This window comes from Sceloporus undulatus, chromosome 6, assembly GCF_019175285.1.
Source record: "Sceloporus undulatus isolate JIND9_A2432 ecotype Alabama chromosome 6, SceUnd_v1.1, whole genome shotgun sequence".
NCBI classification, from domain to species: domain Eukaryota; kingdom Metazoa; phylum Chordata; class Lepidosauria; order Squamata; family Phrynosomatidae; genus Sceloporus; species Sceloporus undulatus.
In genome coordinates this window covers 142,886,592-142,900,557 of record NC_056527.1, presented here as the reverse complement: position 1 = coordinate 142,900,557, position 13,966 = coordinate 142,886,592, and the positions used below count along the sequence as shown (strand labels likewise).

The window sequence follows — 13,966 nt, the reverse complement described above, 5'->3', positions numbered from 1 at the left end:
ACACAGACAGCCCTATTTGGGTGTACAAAACCCATGTACTCTCTATAACCAGTGAGGAGTGGACCATGATGCACAAGAGCATGTCCACAACATTATGTCCGTTCTGCAAGCAGTCACGTATGAATGAATGCAGAAGAGGGCTATGCGGTTATAACTCTAAGGGAGGAGCTGGCTTCCATGTGATCTGGATAAGGATTCTCACTAAGATGAGCTTCTGGATTGGATATGTTACTAGGGCTGTCTTTTGCAGATGTCATATATACAGGAGTCTACAAGAGAGGGAATCTGTATCATGTGTGCAACATAGGAGGGGCTATAGGATGAGAAGCCCACCCCCAGGTTAAAAATTGAAGGTTGGAGGTTTTGCATACCCAAACAGGACTCTCTGTTCCTCTTTTTTTGTATCAGTTCAGTAAACTGGAGAATATTTTTAATGTTCAATCAATGAGAGGTGGCATCCAAACAGAATAGTACACATCCATACACAAAGAACCAGATCATGAGGGAAAAAATTGGGTGGGGGGACAACAATGTCCAGAAAGCCCCTGGCATTTTGGAAGCTGCAGGCTAAAAAGTACTACTCCCAAGCTCCCTTTGCAGTGCAGTTGACATTTGATGTGTTTAGCTCTTAAGGCCAAGTTCCATTCCAAGAAGAGGAGAATTGATGAATCAAACAGAAGGGTCAACAAGTCTAGTATCTAGCTTCCTACTACTTCCAGTCAGATACCTCTGGGCTTGAAGGCAGTAACCATTTCTAGAAGCTGTTCCACGGCAACTGCTACATTCACTGTTATCCCGTGGAACATGGAAGCTAAACAAAATTATAGAATCATAAAGTTGGAAGGATCCATAAGGAAAATCCAGTCCAAGCTCCTGCCCTACAGGAATGCACACCTAAAGCAATGCTGAAAGATGCCCATCCAACCAATGTTTAATGATCTCTGAAGAAGGCGAAACCATCGTCATTTGAAGCAATATATTCCACTGTTGAACAATTCCTACAGTTAAAAAAAATTGCCTACTCTTTAGGAGGAATCCCCACACAGGTCCAAAACACACTGCAGAAATAATCCAGTTTGAGACCACTTTAACTGCCCTGGCTCAGTGCCAGGGAATCCTGGGAATTGTTGCTTATTGTGGCACCAGAGCTCTTTGACAGAGAAGGCTAAATATCTCACAAAACTACAGTTCCCAGAATTACCTAGCATTGAGTCAGAGCAGTTAAAGCAGTCTCAAACTGGATTATTTCTGCAGTGTATTTCGGACCATAGTCAGGAGTGGTAGCCACTGAGAACAAAAATCTGGTTAATTTTCTTTTGGTCATCTACTATCAGTATCCTGGTGTAGTTCAGGATTGGAGTAGCTTTTTGCCTGCTCACCTATTGCTAGGATGATTCATTTCTAGGTGAGTAGGTCTGGAAGTTGGAAGAAAATCAAAGATATTGGTTGTTTCTCTCTTCTCCTCCCCTTTCCACCCACATCCCTTTTCCAGGCTTCTGATGAGCCATACATCCAGAGGTATATGTGGGGCAATAGGCTATTAAAGATTCTTATGGGCTAGCAAGATTTATTCATTCATTTCAAAGGTATTGTTTGATATTGACTTAGCATTTATACAGTGCTTTTGTGTCTTTAAAAAAGCACTTTAGAAATATAGGTTCACTCATCATTAGAATATCTATACCAGAGATTTCCAAACTTTGCTTCTCCAGATATTTCAGACTTCAGCACCCTGAAGCCCCAGCCACCATGGAATTCTGGGAGTTGGGAGTCCAAAACACCTGGAAGATCCAAGTTTGGGAATCACTGATTTATGTATTATCTCAGTTGTCTATATAACCAATTTAAAAGGTAGGAATAATAGGAGTAGACCTGAGAGAATGATGCCTCACCTAATGCCACCTAATGAGTTAGTGGAAAGATGGGAATGGAGGGGATGATGATGATTTCACTCTATGTGTATCCCCTCTTCTGTTTGTAAGACATCTCAACAGCCTTCTTGGTTAGACTCTCACATCCATCGTCCCCAACCACAGCACTGGCTTTGCTGACTGAATGATAAGAGCAGCAATCCATACATTTGGAGTGCACCAAAGTAGGCAATCTGCACTACAATACAGAGCTTGGGTAAGTTACATGTTACAATTCCCAGAACTCCTGTAGACTGAAAGTAACTTTTCCAGGTTCATATAATCCATTTGGGAATGTAGATATGAAGTAATGGATATTGGTTGTTGTGTGCCTTCAAAGTTGTTGTTCTCTCGTATACAAAGAATATACTGTACAAGCTAAAGACTCTGGAGAGCGAAACTGTAGCCTTTTTAAAAGAACGATACAACATTTTTGTGCAGCTAGTCAACAAATTTCATGATTTCATTTCAGAATCTAGGAGCTGGTTTCAAATTTTAGTTGTCAGTTGTCCTTTTTTTTTTGGAAATGGCATCAGAAACCTGATTTTGTTTTCTGAGAAACTTGAGATCAAGTCTCAGAAATGGTTGGGAAATCAATGAAATGCAGGCACTCCATAAAAGTGAAGAAGGATTGACAAAGATGGACTGTCCATCTCTTAGAACGTATGTAGCAAGTCTTCCCATCATGCACTCAGATAGGGCTCAGTGTGTTAACCACAAACAAGTACAATCCGCACTGCAGAAATAATCCGGTTTGACACCACTATAACTGCCATGCCTCAGTGCAAAGGAATTCTGGTGCCCCATCAAAGTACCCTTCCCAGAATTCCATAGCATTGAGGCATGACAGTTAAAATGGTGTCAAAACGGATAGTTTCTGCAGTGTGGATGCAACCAATGATGGTAACTGTAATGCAGTAGCATCCCTTTCACCATACAAGCTTTTCACCTACTGTGTGTGTGAGGGGTGTGGGTTGGGATTGACAACCCACCGTGTAATGGCAAATATCGTTGTTGAGATATTTAAAAGTGACCCCTCCCCCTCACAATAACTTCTTTACCTCGCAGGAGAGGCAGAACTGATGTTAAAGCTTCCTTAAATTTGTTGTCGTCGGCCATCAAGCCATTTATGAGTTCTGACAACCCTAAGGCAAACCCATCATGGGATTTCCTTGGCAAGATTTGTTCAGAGGAGGTTTGCCATTGCTGTCCTGAGGCTGAGAGAGTGTGACTTGCCCAATGTCACCCAGTGGGTTTCATGACGGAGTTGGGGTTCGAACCCTAGTCTCCAGAGTCATCGTTATACCTCTATGCCATTCTGCCTCTAGACAGAAAACATCATCAATGTCGAACCAGCATGCCATAACGCTTCGAGGATTAGGTTACAACTCTGGAGCAGTCCCTGCTCAGTGTAAAAACCCGCTTGGCCAAGTCACACTCTCTCAGCCTCAGGGGATGGCAATGGCCAAACCCTTATAGTGTCACTGTAAGTCAAAATTCATAGAACCATAGAATTGTAGAGTTGGAAGAGACCCCAAGGGCCATCCAGTCCAACCCCATTCTGCCATAAAGGAACTCTCACGCAAAACAAAATTGACTTTGAAGCCCAGAACAGCAAACAGCACCATAGAGGATACTCATTTTACTTAACACACACAAACACACAAGGAAATGAAGTATGTTCTCCTTTCCGCCCGTTTCCATTGATACAGCTGCTTGGCATGCTTCAGCTGGCAGAGGCTTTGGCTGCTTCCAGCAAATCAAAAAAAGGAAAGTGTAGGCAGTGGGGGCTCCAGGGAGGTAGATCCACTGTCCAGCACACAACACACAACACACAAAGCACTCCAAAGAAGGGAGATGCCCACACTTTGGACCCCAGAAGGATGCTCCTGGCTTCGGAGCCACAAAGGGAACCCAATAGGAGACTCAAAGGCAGCAAGGCAGCATCGCGAAAGCGGGAGAAGAGGGGAAGGCTACACTGGAAGGCTGACCCAGTTCCATTCCGCTTTAAGTGTCTTGGCTCAAGGCTATGGAATTCCGCTCTGGGCGCCACAACAAACTCCAACTCCCAGAATTCCATAGCCTTGAGCCAAGACACTTAAAGCGGAATGGAACCAGGTTATTACTCCAGTGCGGATGCCCCAAAGCCCGACTTACCCGGGGATGGGAAGAGCTCCATCTCGACCTTCTCGGTTTTGATGAGGGTGAGGGTGGGCTTCAGGTCCACGGCCGCCTTCATGGTGGCCCAAGGGAGGGGAAACGGATGGGCGACCGAGGGGGAAGGAAAGAGGGAACCCCCACGCAAGGGAAGGGGAGAAGGTGAGTCCTGAGCCCCCTTGGGCTGGGTCAGAGGGTCCTTTCCCCCCAAAATGGGGGAGGCAGAAAAAGCCTTCCTCTTCTCCTTCCTCCTTCTCTTCCTCGTCCTTCAAGCCGACCAAGGGCTGGGGATCTTTTGCTTTCTTTCTTTCTTTCCTCTCTCTCTCTCTCCGTCCACTTCTCCTCCTTTCTCCCTTCCGCGTTCCCTTCTTTCTCTTTGGGCGTTGCTTCTCTCACTCTGCGCGCCGAGGCAGGGAAAGAGGAGGAGGAGGAGGAGGGCGAGCCTTTGGGGCTGGCCTCTCTCTCTCTCTCTCTCTCTCTCTCTCTCTCTCTCCTCTTCTCCCTCCCTCTCTCTCTCTCTCTCTCTCTTTCTCTCTCTCTCTCTCCTTCTCCCTCTTTCCTTCTTTCTCTCTCTCTTTCTCTCTCTTTCCTTCTCCCTCTTTGTTTCTTTCTCTCTCTCTTTCTCTCTCTTTTTCCTTCTTCCTCTTTCTTTCTTTCTTTCTTTCTCTCTTTCTGTCTCTCTTTTTCCTTCTCCCTCTTTCTTTCTTTCTTTCTTTCTCTCTCTCTCTCTCTGTCACAGCTGCCTTGGGGGTCCTCCGTAAAGCCCCCACAGCCACGCAAAGAGGAAGCAAACCCCCCCTCAGAGAAGTTGTGCCAAAAGGGGGTGCGAGGGGTGTGGAGCAAACCGGGTGACAGTGAAGCTGAGGAGGCTCTCAGCCAGCACCAGCTCTCCCTCGACAGCCTTTATGGGCATTATCACACGGGGCACTTTCCGCACTGAGATCCTGAGATGGGATTGCCGGTTCCGCTTCTGAAGTGTCACTGAAGCGGGTCCCATCTCCCGTCGAGGAATCATTTGCAGAGCGGCCATTTCCGTCATGACGGGAACTCCCGTCACTACGGAAAAATGGCTGATCCGTGTGAATGGTTCGTTGACAGGAGAAGAGCGGGGCGACTCAATGACACTTCGGGAACGCGACCGGCCATCCCACCTTCACATTTCTGAAGTGTTTGGGCAATGATTCCGGCATGGTAAGTGCCTCGTGTGAATGCTGTTATTGTCCTGTGAGGAATAATGTTGTTGTTATTATTATTATTATTATTATTATTATTTAATGCTTGAAGGAGTATAAGGGACTCGTCTCTTGTTGCTATTGCTGTTTTGTATTTTGCATTGTACAGTACAGTATTTTTGCTGCCAGGAGAGAGTTAGAGATTGTTAGTTTGATTCATATGGTATGTGATATTTTTATTATTAAGTCATGTATTTTGGTTTTTGTATCTTGCATTGCTATGTTTTGTATTTTTGACTGTATTTTCTATACTTATTCTGCTTAATTATTATTATTATTATTCAGTTATGTTTTATTTGGTGAGGAGTATACTTTGTATCTAATGCTTTTGTTGTAATCTGCTTTGATTTCATGAGAAAAAAGCAGAATAGAAATAATAATAATTATTATTATTATTATTGCCCATAGCATTGGAAGAGACCACAAGGGCCATCCAGTCCAACCCCATTCTGCCATGCAGGAACTCTCATTCAAAGCATTCCCAACGGATGGCCATCCAGTCTCTGCTTAAAGACCATGAAGGAAGGAGACTCCACCAAAATCTCTGAGGGAGCAGCCCTTACTGTCGAACAGCCCCTTACTGTGAGGAAGTTCCTCCTAATGTTGAGGTGGAATCTCTTTTCCTGTCATTTGAAGCCATCGCCTCAGGTCCTAGTCCCATGCTGGCAGACCTATGACACATGTCATCTCCCCTCTGGCACGCAAAGCTGTTCTGGATGGAGAGACAGGAGGGCTGGTGAAGAGGCATGCACCTCTTTCTCCTCTTCTCCCACCCTCCCATGCCTTTATCTCCCTCTCTGGAGACAACTAAAGGTCCAGGAGGGCAGCAGGGAAAGAGAGGGAGTCCTGTCTCCAGAGGTTGGAAGTCCCATCCCCCTAGATGTCCTCCCCCCCAGGCACCAGGTAACACTGTCCCGGTGTGGGAACATCTTTGAGTTTGGGCACTTGGTCTCTAAAAGTTTCGCCATCACTGTCTTAGTCTCTGGAGCAGCAGAAAACAAGCTTGCTCCCTCCTCAATATGACATCCCTTCAAATGTTTAAACAGGTCTATCATCTCACTTCTTTACTATCTCTTCTCCAGGCTAAACATCCCCAGATCCCTAAGTCTTTCCTCATATGGCATGGTTTCCAGACCCTTCACCATTTTGGTTGCCTTCCTCTGGACTCACTCCAGCTTCTCCTTTTTGAATGCTCCACCTGTGCATTGAAACAGTGCTCCCCAAACTTTGGTCCTCCAGGTGTCTGTTATTTAAGTTCCCATACTTCCTAACTCTGGACCCAGGTGATGGGGGATTCTGGGAGTTGAGGTAACAAGCAGGTCCTTAGCTCTCATCCTTACCTCTCCATTCTGGGATTCAAACACCGAACAAGCAGCTGCTTCGCTCTCATCTGATTCAATCCATCTTATATCAGACTCTTTCATTTCCAAGTCACTGCCTTTCAAACTTTGCATTATTGTTGTTGTGTGCCTACAAGTTGTTTCCAACTTATGGTGACCCTAAGGTGAACCTGTCACAGGGTTTTCTTGGTAAGTTTCTTTCAGAGGGTCTTCCATTGCCATCCTCCTAGGTACACATCAGGCCCACATTTACTTAGGCTTTGCAAAGGAGGAGCATTGTGTACCTAATGCTGGCAGGACTGTTGTAAAAAATATTCTTCCCTGGAAGAATATTTCCATGAATGCCACCCGGAATTCATTAAAGAAAGGGTGGGATGACACTGGACTAAAAGAAGCCCACTTAAATGTCCTACATTTTGGGCTGAGTTTTGACCTGCAGTTGCCCTACAATTTGGTCTCGAATTTGTTCCACATTTTGACCCTGGTAATAGTGGACAATTATGGCAACCCTACGCCACACCCTTCATACATACGTATGCTATAAGAATGGAAAACAAGTTCTTTTTATCACTGTAATTGTGGGCACCAAAGGGCGGTTAAAGATGTAACTGATCAATGTGATTTTCAGACTGTGGCATAGAATCATAGAGTTGGAAGAGACCACAAGGGCCATCCAGTCCAACCCCATTCTGCCATGCAGGAACTCTCAGTCAAAGCATCCCTGACAGATGGCCATCCAGCCTCTGTTTAAAGACCTCCAAGGAAGGAGACTCCCCTACACTCTAAGAGAGTGTGTTCCACTCCCTCCTCAATATGACATCCCTTCAAATATTTAAACAGGGCTATCATATCACCTCTTAACCTTCTCTTCTCCAGACTAAACATCCCCAGCTCCCTAAGTCATTCCTCATAGGGCTTCATGGTTTCCAGACCCTTCACCATTTCAGTCGCTCTCCTTTGGAAATGCTCCAGTTTCTCAATGTCCTTTTTGAATGTTGGTGCCCAGAACTGGACACAATATTCCAGGTGGGGCCTGACCAAGGCAGAATATAGTGGCACTATTACCTCCCTTGATCTAGACACTATACTTCTATTGATGCAGCCTAAAATCGCATTGGCCTTTTCAGTTGTCATTTTTCATGATCTTGTTTGAAATTAAAGGGAACCAAAAGAGCAGCATGGTGTAGTGGTTTGAGCGTTGGACTATGGCTCTGGAGAACAGGATTTGAATCCCCACTCAACCATCAAACCCGCTGCGGTGACCCGAGGCAAGTCACACTCTCTCAGTTTCATAGGATGGGAATGGGGGGGGCGTAGCCCAAGGGGGGGGGGGGTTCTGGGGGTCCAGACCCCCCCTCCATTAGAAAAATGAATGGTGTGTGCTGCTGTGCCGCCGCACTCAAGCCCCATTATAATGGTGGCACTTAGTCTGGACCCCCCCCCCTTCCTAAAATCCTAGCTACGTCCCTGGGAATGGTAAACCCCCTTTGAAGAAACATGTCAAGAAAACCTTTGAGAGAGAGAGAGAGAGATCTAGAAAGCTGACTACTTCCCTTCCCCCAGAATGCAAAACCAAGGATGCTTCTTAATTTTTAGCTCTGGCTTGGGACTTCTGTGTCACAAAATATGTGAGATCTGTATCACACCAATGCCTTAAGAAAACTGCTGAATTCGGGGGAGTGGGGGTGCGTCTTGGTTTTCAGATATATCATTGTTACTTAGCAAAAACACCAGACCACAAACGGCAGAGAGCACAGATAGGACTGTATGACTCACAAAGGTCCATTTACCGGCATCGTTTTAATTTTTTTTAAACTTGCTTTTTAAAGGAGGAGGAGAAGAAGCGCAAACGTCATTTGCAACCTGTTTCTTGTGGTTTTCTCACTGAGACTACCTAACAGTTTTTGTTATGTGCTGAACACATTCAAATGTGCTTCTTCAGGAGACTAGGGCTGTCTGTCTCCGCAAATGCATATGGAGATTAGGGTTTCGATAACCTCTTGATGACTGGAGAACTGAACATGTTGCTCATGTGAATGAGCAGATTTCTCATCAGAGACAGAACTAGATTAAAAGGCAGTTATCTATTTCCAACTTCTTTGCGCTTCATGTACAGTTTTCTGCTTTAAACTGGTCACAAAAATGCACATGATGTGTCATATTTCTAGGGTGAAATGCATTCAAAAATGCTTTCATTGATATGTATTTTTACAGTGTTACAGAAATAAACTATAATCATCATCATCATCATAATCATCACTTTTTCTGCAGCTGTTTTTTTTTTTTAAATCATTGACTCCTACAGAAATAGGAGTCTGTGATTGGCAACATGAAATTGACCCAGAAAATAAATAGATGGGTGCATCCAGTTGAGTATATAGTAATTAAACACAAGGAAGTAACACACTTGCATACACATACTGAACCTATATGATATTCTTAATCTGGATTGAAATTAAATCATCACACCCACTACCTATGAGTACATTCAAGCAGTTATTAAAATGTGTAATGGCACACAACCTCCCAGCAGTACTGAAAGGCAAGCTCTCATCGCAGAGTAAACTGGAACACATGAGAATATGCCAGTCTTAGCTGTGATAACTTTTCAGATGCTAAAGTCTCGCTGATCAAAGAGTCTGTTCAAGACCAGACTGCAATGCAAAGAAGATGATGGTTGCTGCCCAGTGTTATGGATTATTCCTGCCAGCAGCATTTAGATTGAAAACCAAGGGTGCATCTCCACATGCAGAAATAATTCAGTTTGACACCACTTTAAGTGCTGCAGCTACATCCTATGAAATCTTGGGGTTTGTAGTTCTACAAGTTGATGGTGAAGGGTCTTGAAACCATGCCCTATGAGGAATGACTGAGGGAGCTGGGGATGTTTAGCCTGGAGAAGAGAAGGTTAAACGGTGACATGATAGCCCTGTTTAAATATTTGAAGGGATGTCATATTGAGGAGGGAGCAAACTTGTTTTCTGCTGCTCCAGAGGCTAGGACCCAGAGCAATGGATGCAAGCTACATGAAATTGCACCCTGGAAGAGGACTTAGAAATAACTGTATTTATTTATTTTGACTATCTATCTATATAGTTAGCTCAAAACAAGTTTTGTTTTTTTAATAAAGCAAAGGATATGCTTGGGATTGCCAATATTTTACTAGCTGCTGTTCTTTTGTTTAAAACAGCATCTTGTTCTTATAAGCCTTGAAAAGCTGCATGAGGTATTCTCTGCAAATCAAGGTGCTATGATCATAGGAGAGGAAAAGAAACTCATCCAATTCATGGAAACTGTTAAAAAATGTACACTTATTTATCTATTTATTTCTTTCAGTTTCCCATCATTGGAAAGTAACTGTTACTATCAGATTCCTCCTCCCCCCGCCCTTCAAAATGAAATGCAAACAAATGACTGCAACTAAAAATGTCTTTCCTTGAAAACTTGCTTCCATCAATTGGAAAAAATGCAAACATCTCACACAGAAAGAAAAAAATAATTTCACAACTAGGAATGTGAACAGCAGATGTAGGGATGTAGGCCTTTGCTGCTTTTTTCTCTGCATGCAAGGATGAATAATTTCCATAATTTTCCCCCTGCTATGGGAGAAGATGAATATTTTCATAGAGTTTCTGCTTGGCATTCATATATCCCAAAATGTTTCAAGAAAATTCTGAACAGAAATATAATTTCCCCCCAAAAAAATTGTGTCCAAAAAAGGAGAGGCTAAACCCATTGTGACCTAAAACACAGCTGAGAATTTTGGTACATATTTATTTATTTATTTATTTATTTATTTATATAGAGCTGTAGATTTGCAAATTGTCGGTTTTTCTGGGTATAAAAATCATGATATTTTTTCCCCACCAAAAATGTTGCAATACTTATGTATTTCTGTAGAGACCCAGCATCCAGTAGTGGTTAGAGTGTTGGACTATGACTTTGGAGACCACGGTTCAAATCCCTGATCAACCATGTAAACCTTGGGCAAGGCACACTCTCTCAGCCTCAGATGATGGCAATGGCAAACTCACTCTGAATAAATTTGTCAAGAAAACCCCATGATAAGTTTGGAAATGACTTGACGACACACAACAACAACAACATGTACAGTGGACCCTTGTTATCCGCTGAGGTTTGGTTCCAGGATCCCCCGTGGATAACAAAATCCGTGGATGCTCAAGTCTCATTAAATATAATGACATAGCAAAATGGTGTCCCTTATAAAAAATGGAAAATCAAGGTTTGATATTTGAAATTTATACTTTTCGTGAACATTTTCCAACTGTGGATGTTTGAATCCGTGTATAAATCAGTGTATAAAAAGGGTCGACTGTATTTCTGTGCAGAATAAGTCCTTGAATTTTCTTGCCTCTATGTTAAACTTGCCTCTCTGGGTCTCTGCAATGTCTTGGGGGCAGCGAATTTTGTCTCCATTCCAAATCATAACAAAAATGGAAAGAAAAAAAAGTGAGATTCAAACAGAAGAGAAATGCAACAAGATTACTCATGTATCTCAGGCCTTGATGTGAAAAAGGTCGGACTTGATGTGGCCTGTTTTCCCGCGGCGTCCCTCTGCCCCAAAAAGAGCCTGGAAAAACTGAGTCTTTTTGGGGTCACCGGGCGGACGTCACGAGCAACGTGCATATGCTGTGCATCGCTTACATCAAGATGGCAGCACCCATGTGGCTGTGACGCTGCCATTGGGCCACCACTGTGCCATGCTAGGGTTAGTGGTCTTTAACCCTAGTATCGGCGATGGCACAGCGTTTCGGGACCATCTGTCCCAGGCCTCTGTTAAAAGCCGGAGAACAGTCACAGACACACACACCAGTCAACTGACAATCCTAACAGTGCATGTGAAAGACTGCTCTCTAGTTTTTAACAAATGTGAAAGAAACAGCTGCCTTGGGAGCAACTCGTGGAGCTGCAGGCTGAGAAAGAGAGACATGGTGCAGTTTTCACAAGCTAGTCATCTTCTCTTTCATACATTGCATTGGAATGTTGTAACTTCCAGAGGCATAGATGAGCACTTGTACACAACAAGCGCATGCACACACACACACACACACACACACAGAGAGAGAGAGAGAGAGAGAGAGAGAAGGCGTCATTCACAGCAGGGAATGGTCTAATGTGAGGGATACAGATGAGGAAATAAGGTGTGGTCCGGTTTATGTAGCCACCTGCAGCCTTTATGGTGTAACGACAAGGCCGTCCAAATGCATCTGTGGTCCCCAGAGTGTAAAAATGGAGCCGGCTGTTCCTTGGGTTTTGACAGAATTCAGCAACCCATCTAGTTCAGGATGAGCCTCTTCCTCCCACAGCAAAACCACAAACGCCTGGAACAGAACAAAAAGCTGAGGCCTCGGGACCCCGCCTGTTGGAACAGCTGAGCAGGGCAGTCATCCCAGGCTGTCAACATCCACCCCCCCTGAAGAAGGTTCCCACGGAAGTGATGGCCAGACAGCAAACCCCAAGGAAAAGCCCAAGAAGCCAGAGTGGTAGGAAGAAGCAAAGGAGCAACACTGAGGAGCTGGAATTCCACATTTCTCTCAGATGTTGGGAGCTGGAGAGCTTGGGAAGGGTGGAAAGAAACCCCTCTTGCTCAGCTTTAGTTTTGGCAAAGTGACACCCTTCAGTCCCATGGCGGAGAGCCAGCACACCTGAGTGTTGCACACACCATGGCTGTCATCTTTTGTTTTAACTGGCCCTGCTCCTGTGGCTGCTACAGTGGTCTAACCTGCAGATGTTTTGCAAGCGAAGGTTTTTTCAGTCACTTCCCTGGAAAAGCTTTGCCTGCTAAATTTCAGTGCAGAGGCAAGTCATTGTTAAAGTCGCAAGGCCAGTAAACGTGGAGGGGCTGAGACTGATAGTATATCACTATAAGAGGTAGGAAATCTATACAGTGGTACCCCGGGTTACGAAAATAATTCGTTCCGCCGCCGCGTTCGTAACCCGAAATCCTTCGTAAGCCGAAAAAGCCATAGGCGCTAATGGGGAAAAGCCGCGATTTCGTGCGAAATAGCGCCGAAAAGCACCAAAAACTTTTTCGTAACCCGAAATAACCTTCGTAACCCGGAACAGTTTTTTCCTATTGATTTTTTTCGTAACCCGGAAATTTCGTAAGGCGGTGCTTTTGTATCCCGGGGTACCACTGTAATAGAAATGAGTCTGCAGACATAACCAGACTAACTGAATAGACAGCACTAAGCCAAAAGGACCCAAGGGCCTAACTTGGTATAAAGCAGTTACCTCTGTAGTATAATTATTTTTGTTCTTTGTTTGGAGGTCCCTGAGAGAGACTTCTACAGCAGTAATTTTCAACTTTTGCCCTTCCAGATATTTTGGACCTCAGCTCCCAGAATCCCTGACTATCACTATGCTGTTGATCTTCCTGTATTAACTTGAATTGTTGAACATTAATGGTTTAACTTATATCATAAGCCACTTTGAATTCCATTTTGGGAGAAAGGAGGGATATAAATGAAATAAATAAATATGCTAAATAGGGCTCTTAGGAGATAAAATCCAAAACATCTGGAGGGCCAAAGATTAAGAACCACTACTCTAGAGCATCTGGCTATGTATCAAGCATACAGCCCCCCCCCCCTTTTTTTTTTTCTCATGGATTTCTGAATGTCAGTCTTGGAAAATAATGTTGGATAATGTTCTCTCTGGGGGCAGGAGTAGGTTTTTCAGTAGCCACCACATGATTCCCAAAAGTTATCTGAGATCACACTTAACAATTAAACTGGAGTTTCCGATGCATCTAACAGAATTCCAGAGATTTTCCAACTCCACACTGTGTTTTCCTTTTAAGGAAGCTCTCTTGCAAACCAGTGGGAAACTGGCATTAAAATGCACCCCCTCCAAGTTGAGTAACTAACACATGTTTTAAATGCTGAAGACAAAGTAGAGACAAGAATCCCAGAGGGAATGGGAAGATGGAGATCACAAACTTCTGGAGGCAGGACTTTTCCCCCTTCCAGGCTGTTTAAGTTTTCGTTTCTTTCTTAATCTGGTTTCAAAGCTTGCTGGACCAGAGATGAGATTCTCCAAATTGCAGCTGAGACTCACAGTGATTTTCCAGATGACATGGAAGCAGCCCATTGATTATCTTTCTGTTGGTTAAGGAAGAAAGCCTTTGTAGTTCAAGTTATGCCAAACTTTAGAATTATTTTGTAAATGGAAAAGAGATGCTTGCTAGCTAGCTTGCTATGGACAGTATTTGCCTTAATAAAACATTCATCTGTCAATTAATTCTGTTTCCAATGATTCAGGGCAGGTAACAGTCCAGCACATGTAAAATTCTGCTTTCTGAAGA

At 43.9% G+C, this 13,966-nt stretch overlaps 2 protein-coding genes across 3 annotated transcripts in view; one reads left to right on the top strand and one right to left on the bottom strand.

Moving 5' to 3' along the window:
• FLI1 (Fli-1 proto-oncogene, ETS transcription factor) overlaps positions 1 to 13,966 on the top strand; it is a 782,157-nt gene that overhangs the window by 463,104 nt on the left and 305,087 nt on the right. The gene's annotated exons all lie outside the window — the stretch shown is intronic.
• Positions 1 to 13,966, bottom strand: part of ETS1 (ETS proto-oncogene 1, transcription factor) — a 146,905-nt gene that overhangs the window by 74,138 nt on the left and 58,801 nt on the right. The window contains exon 1 of one of the 2 annotated variants that reach the window (XM_042475293.1): positions 4,068 to 4,579. The exons of the other annotated variant lie outside the window; for it this stretch is intronic. Coding sequence (XP_042331227.1) covers positions 4,068 to 4,149 — 82 coding nt within the window. The 5' untranslated portion in view covers positions 4,150 to 4,579. Of the gene's footprint in view, positions 1 to 4,067; positions 4,580 to 13,966 lie in introns of those variants that run through there. 2 annotated transcript variants of the gene reach the window in all.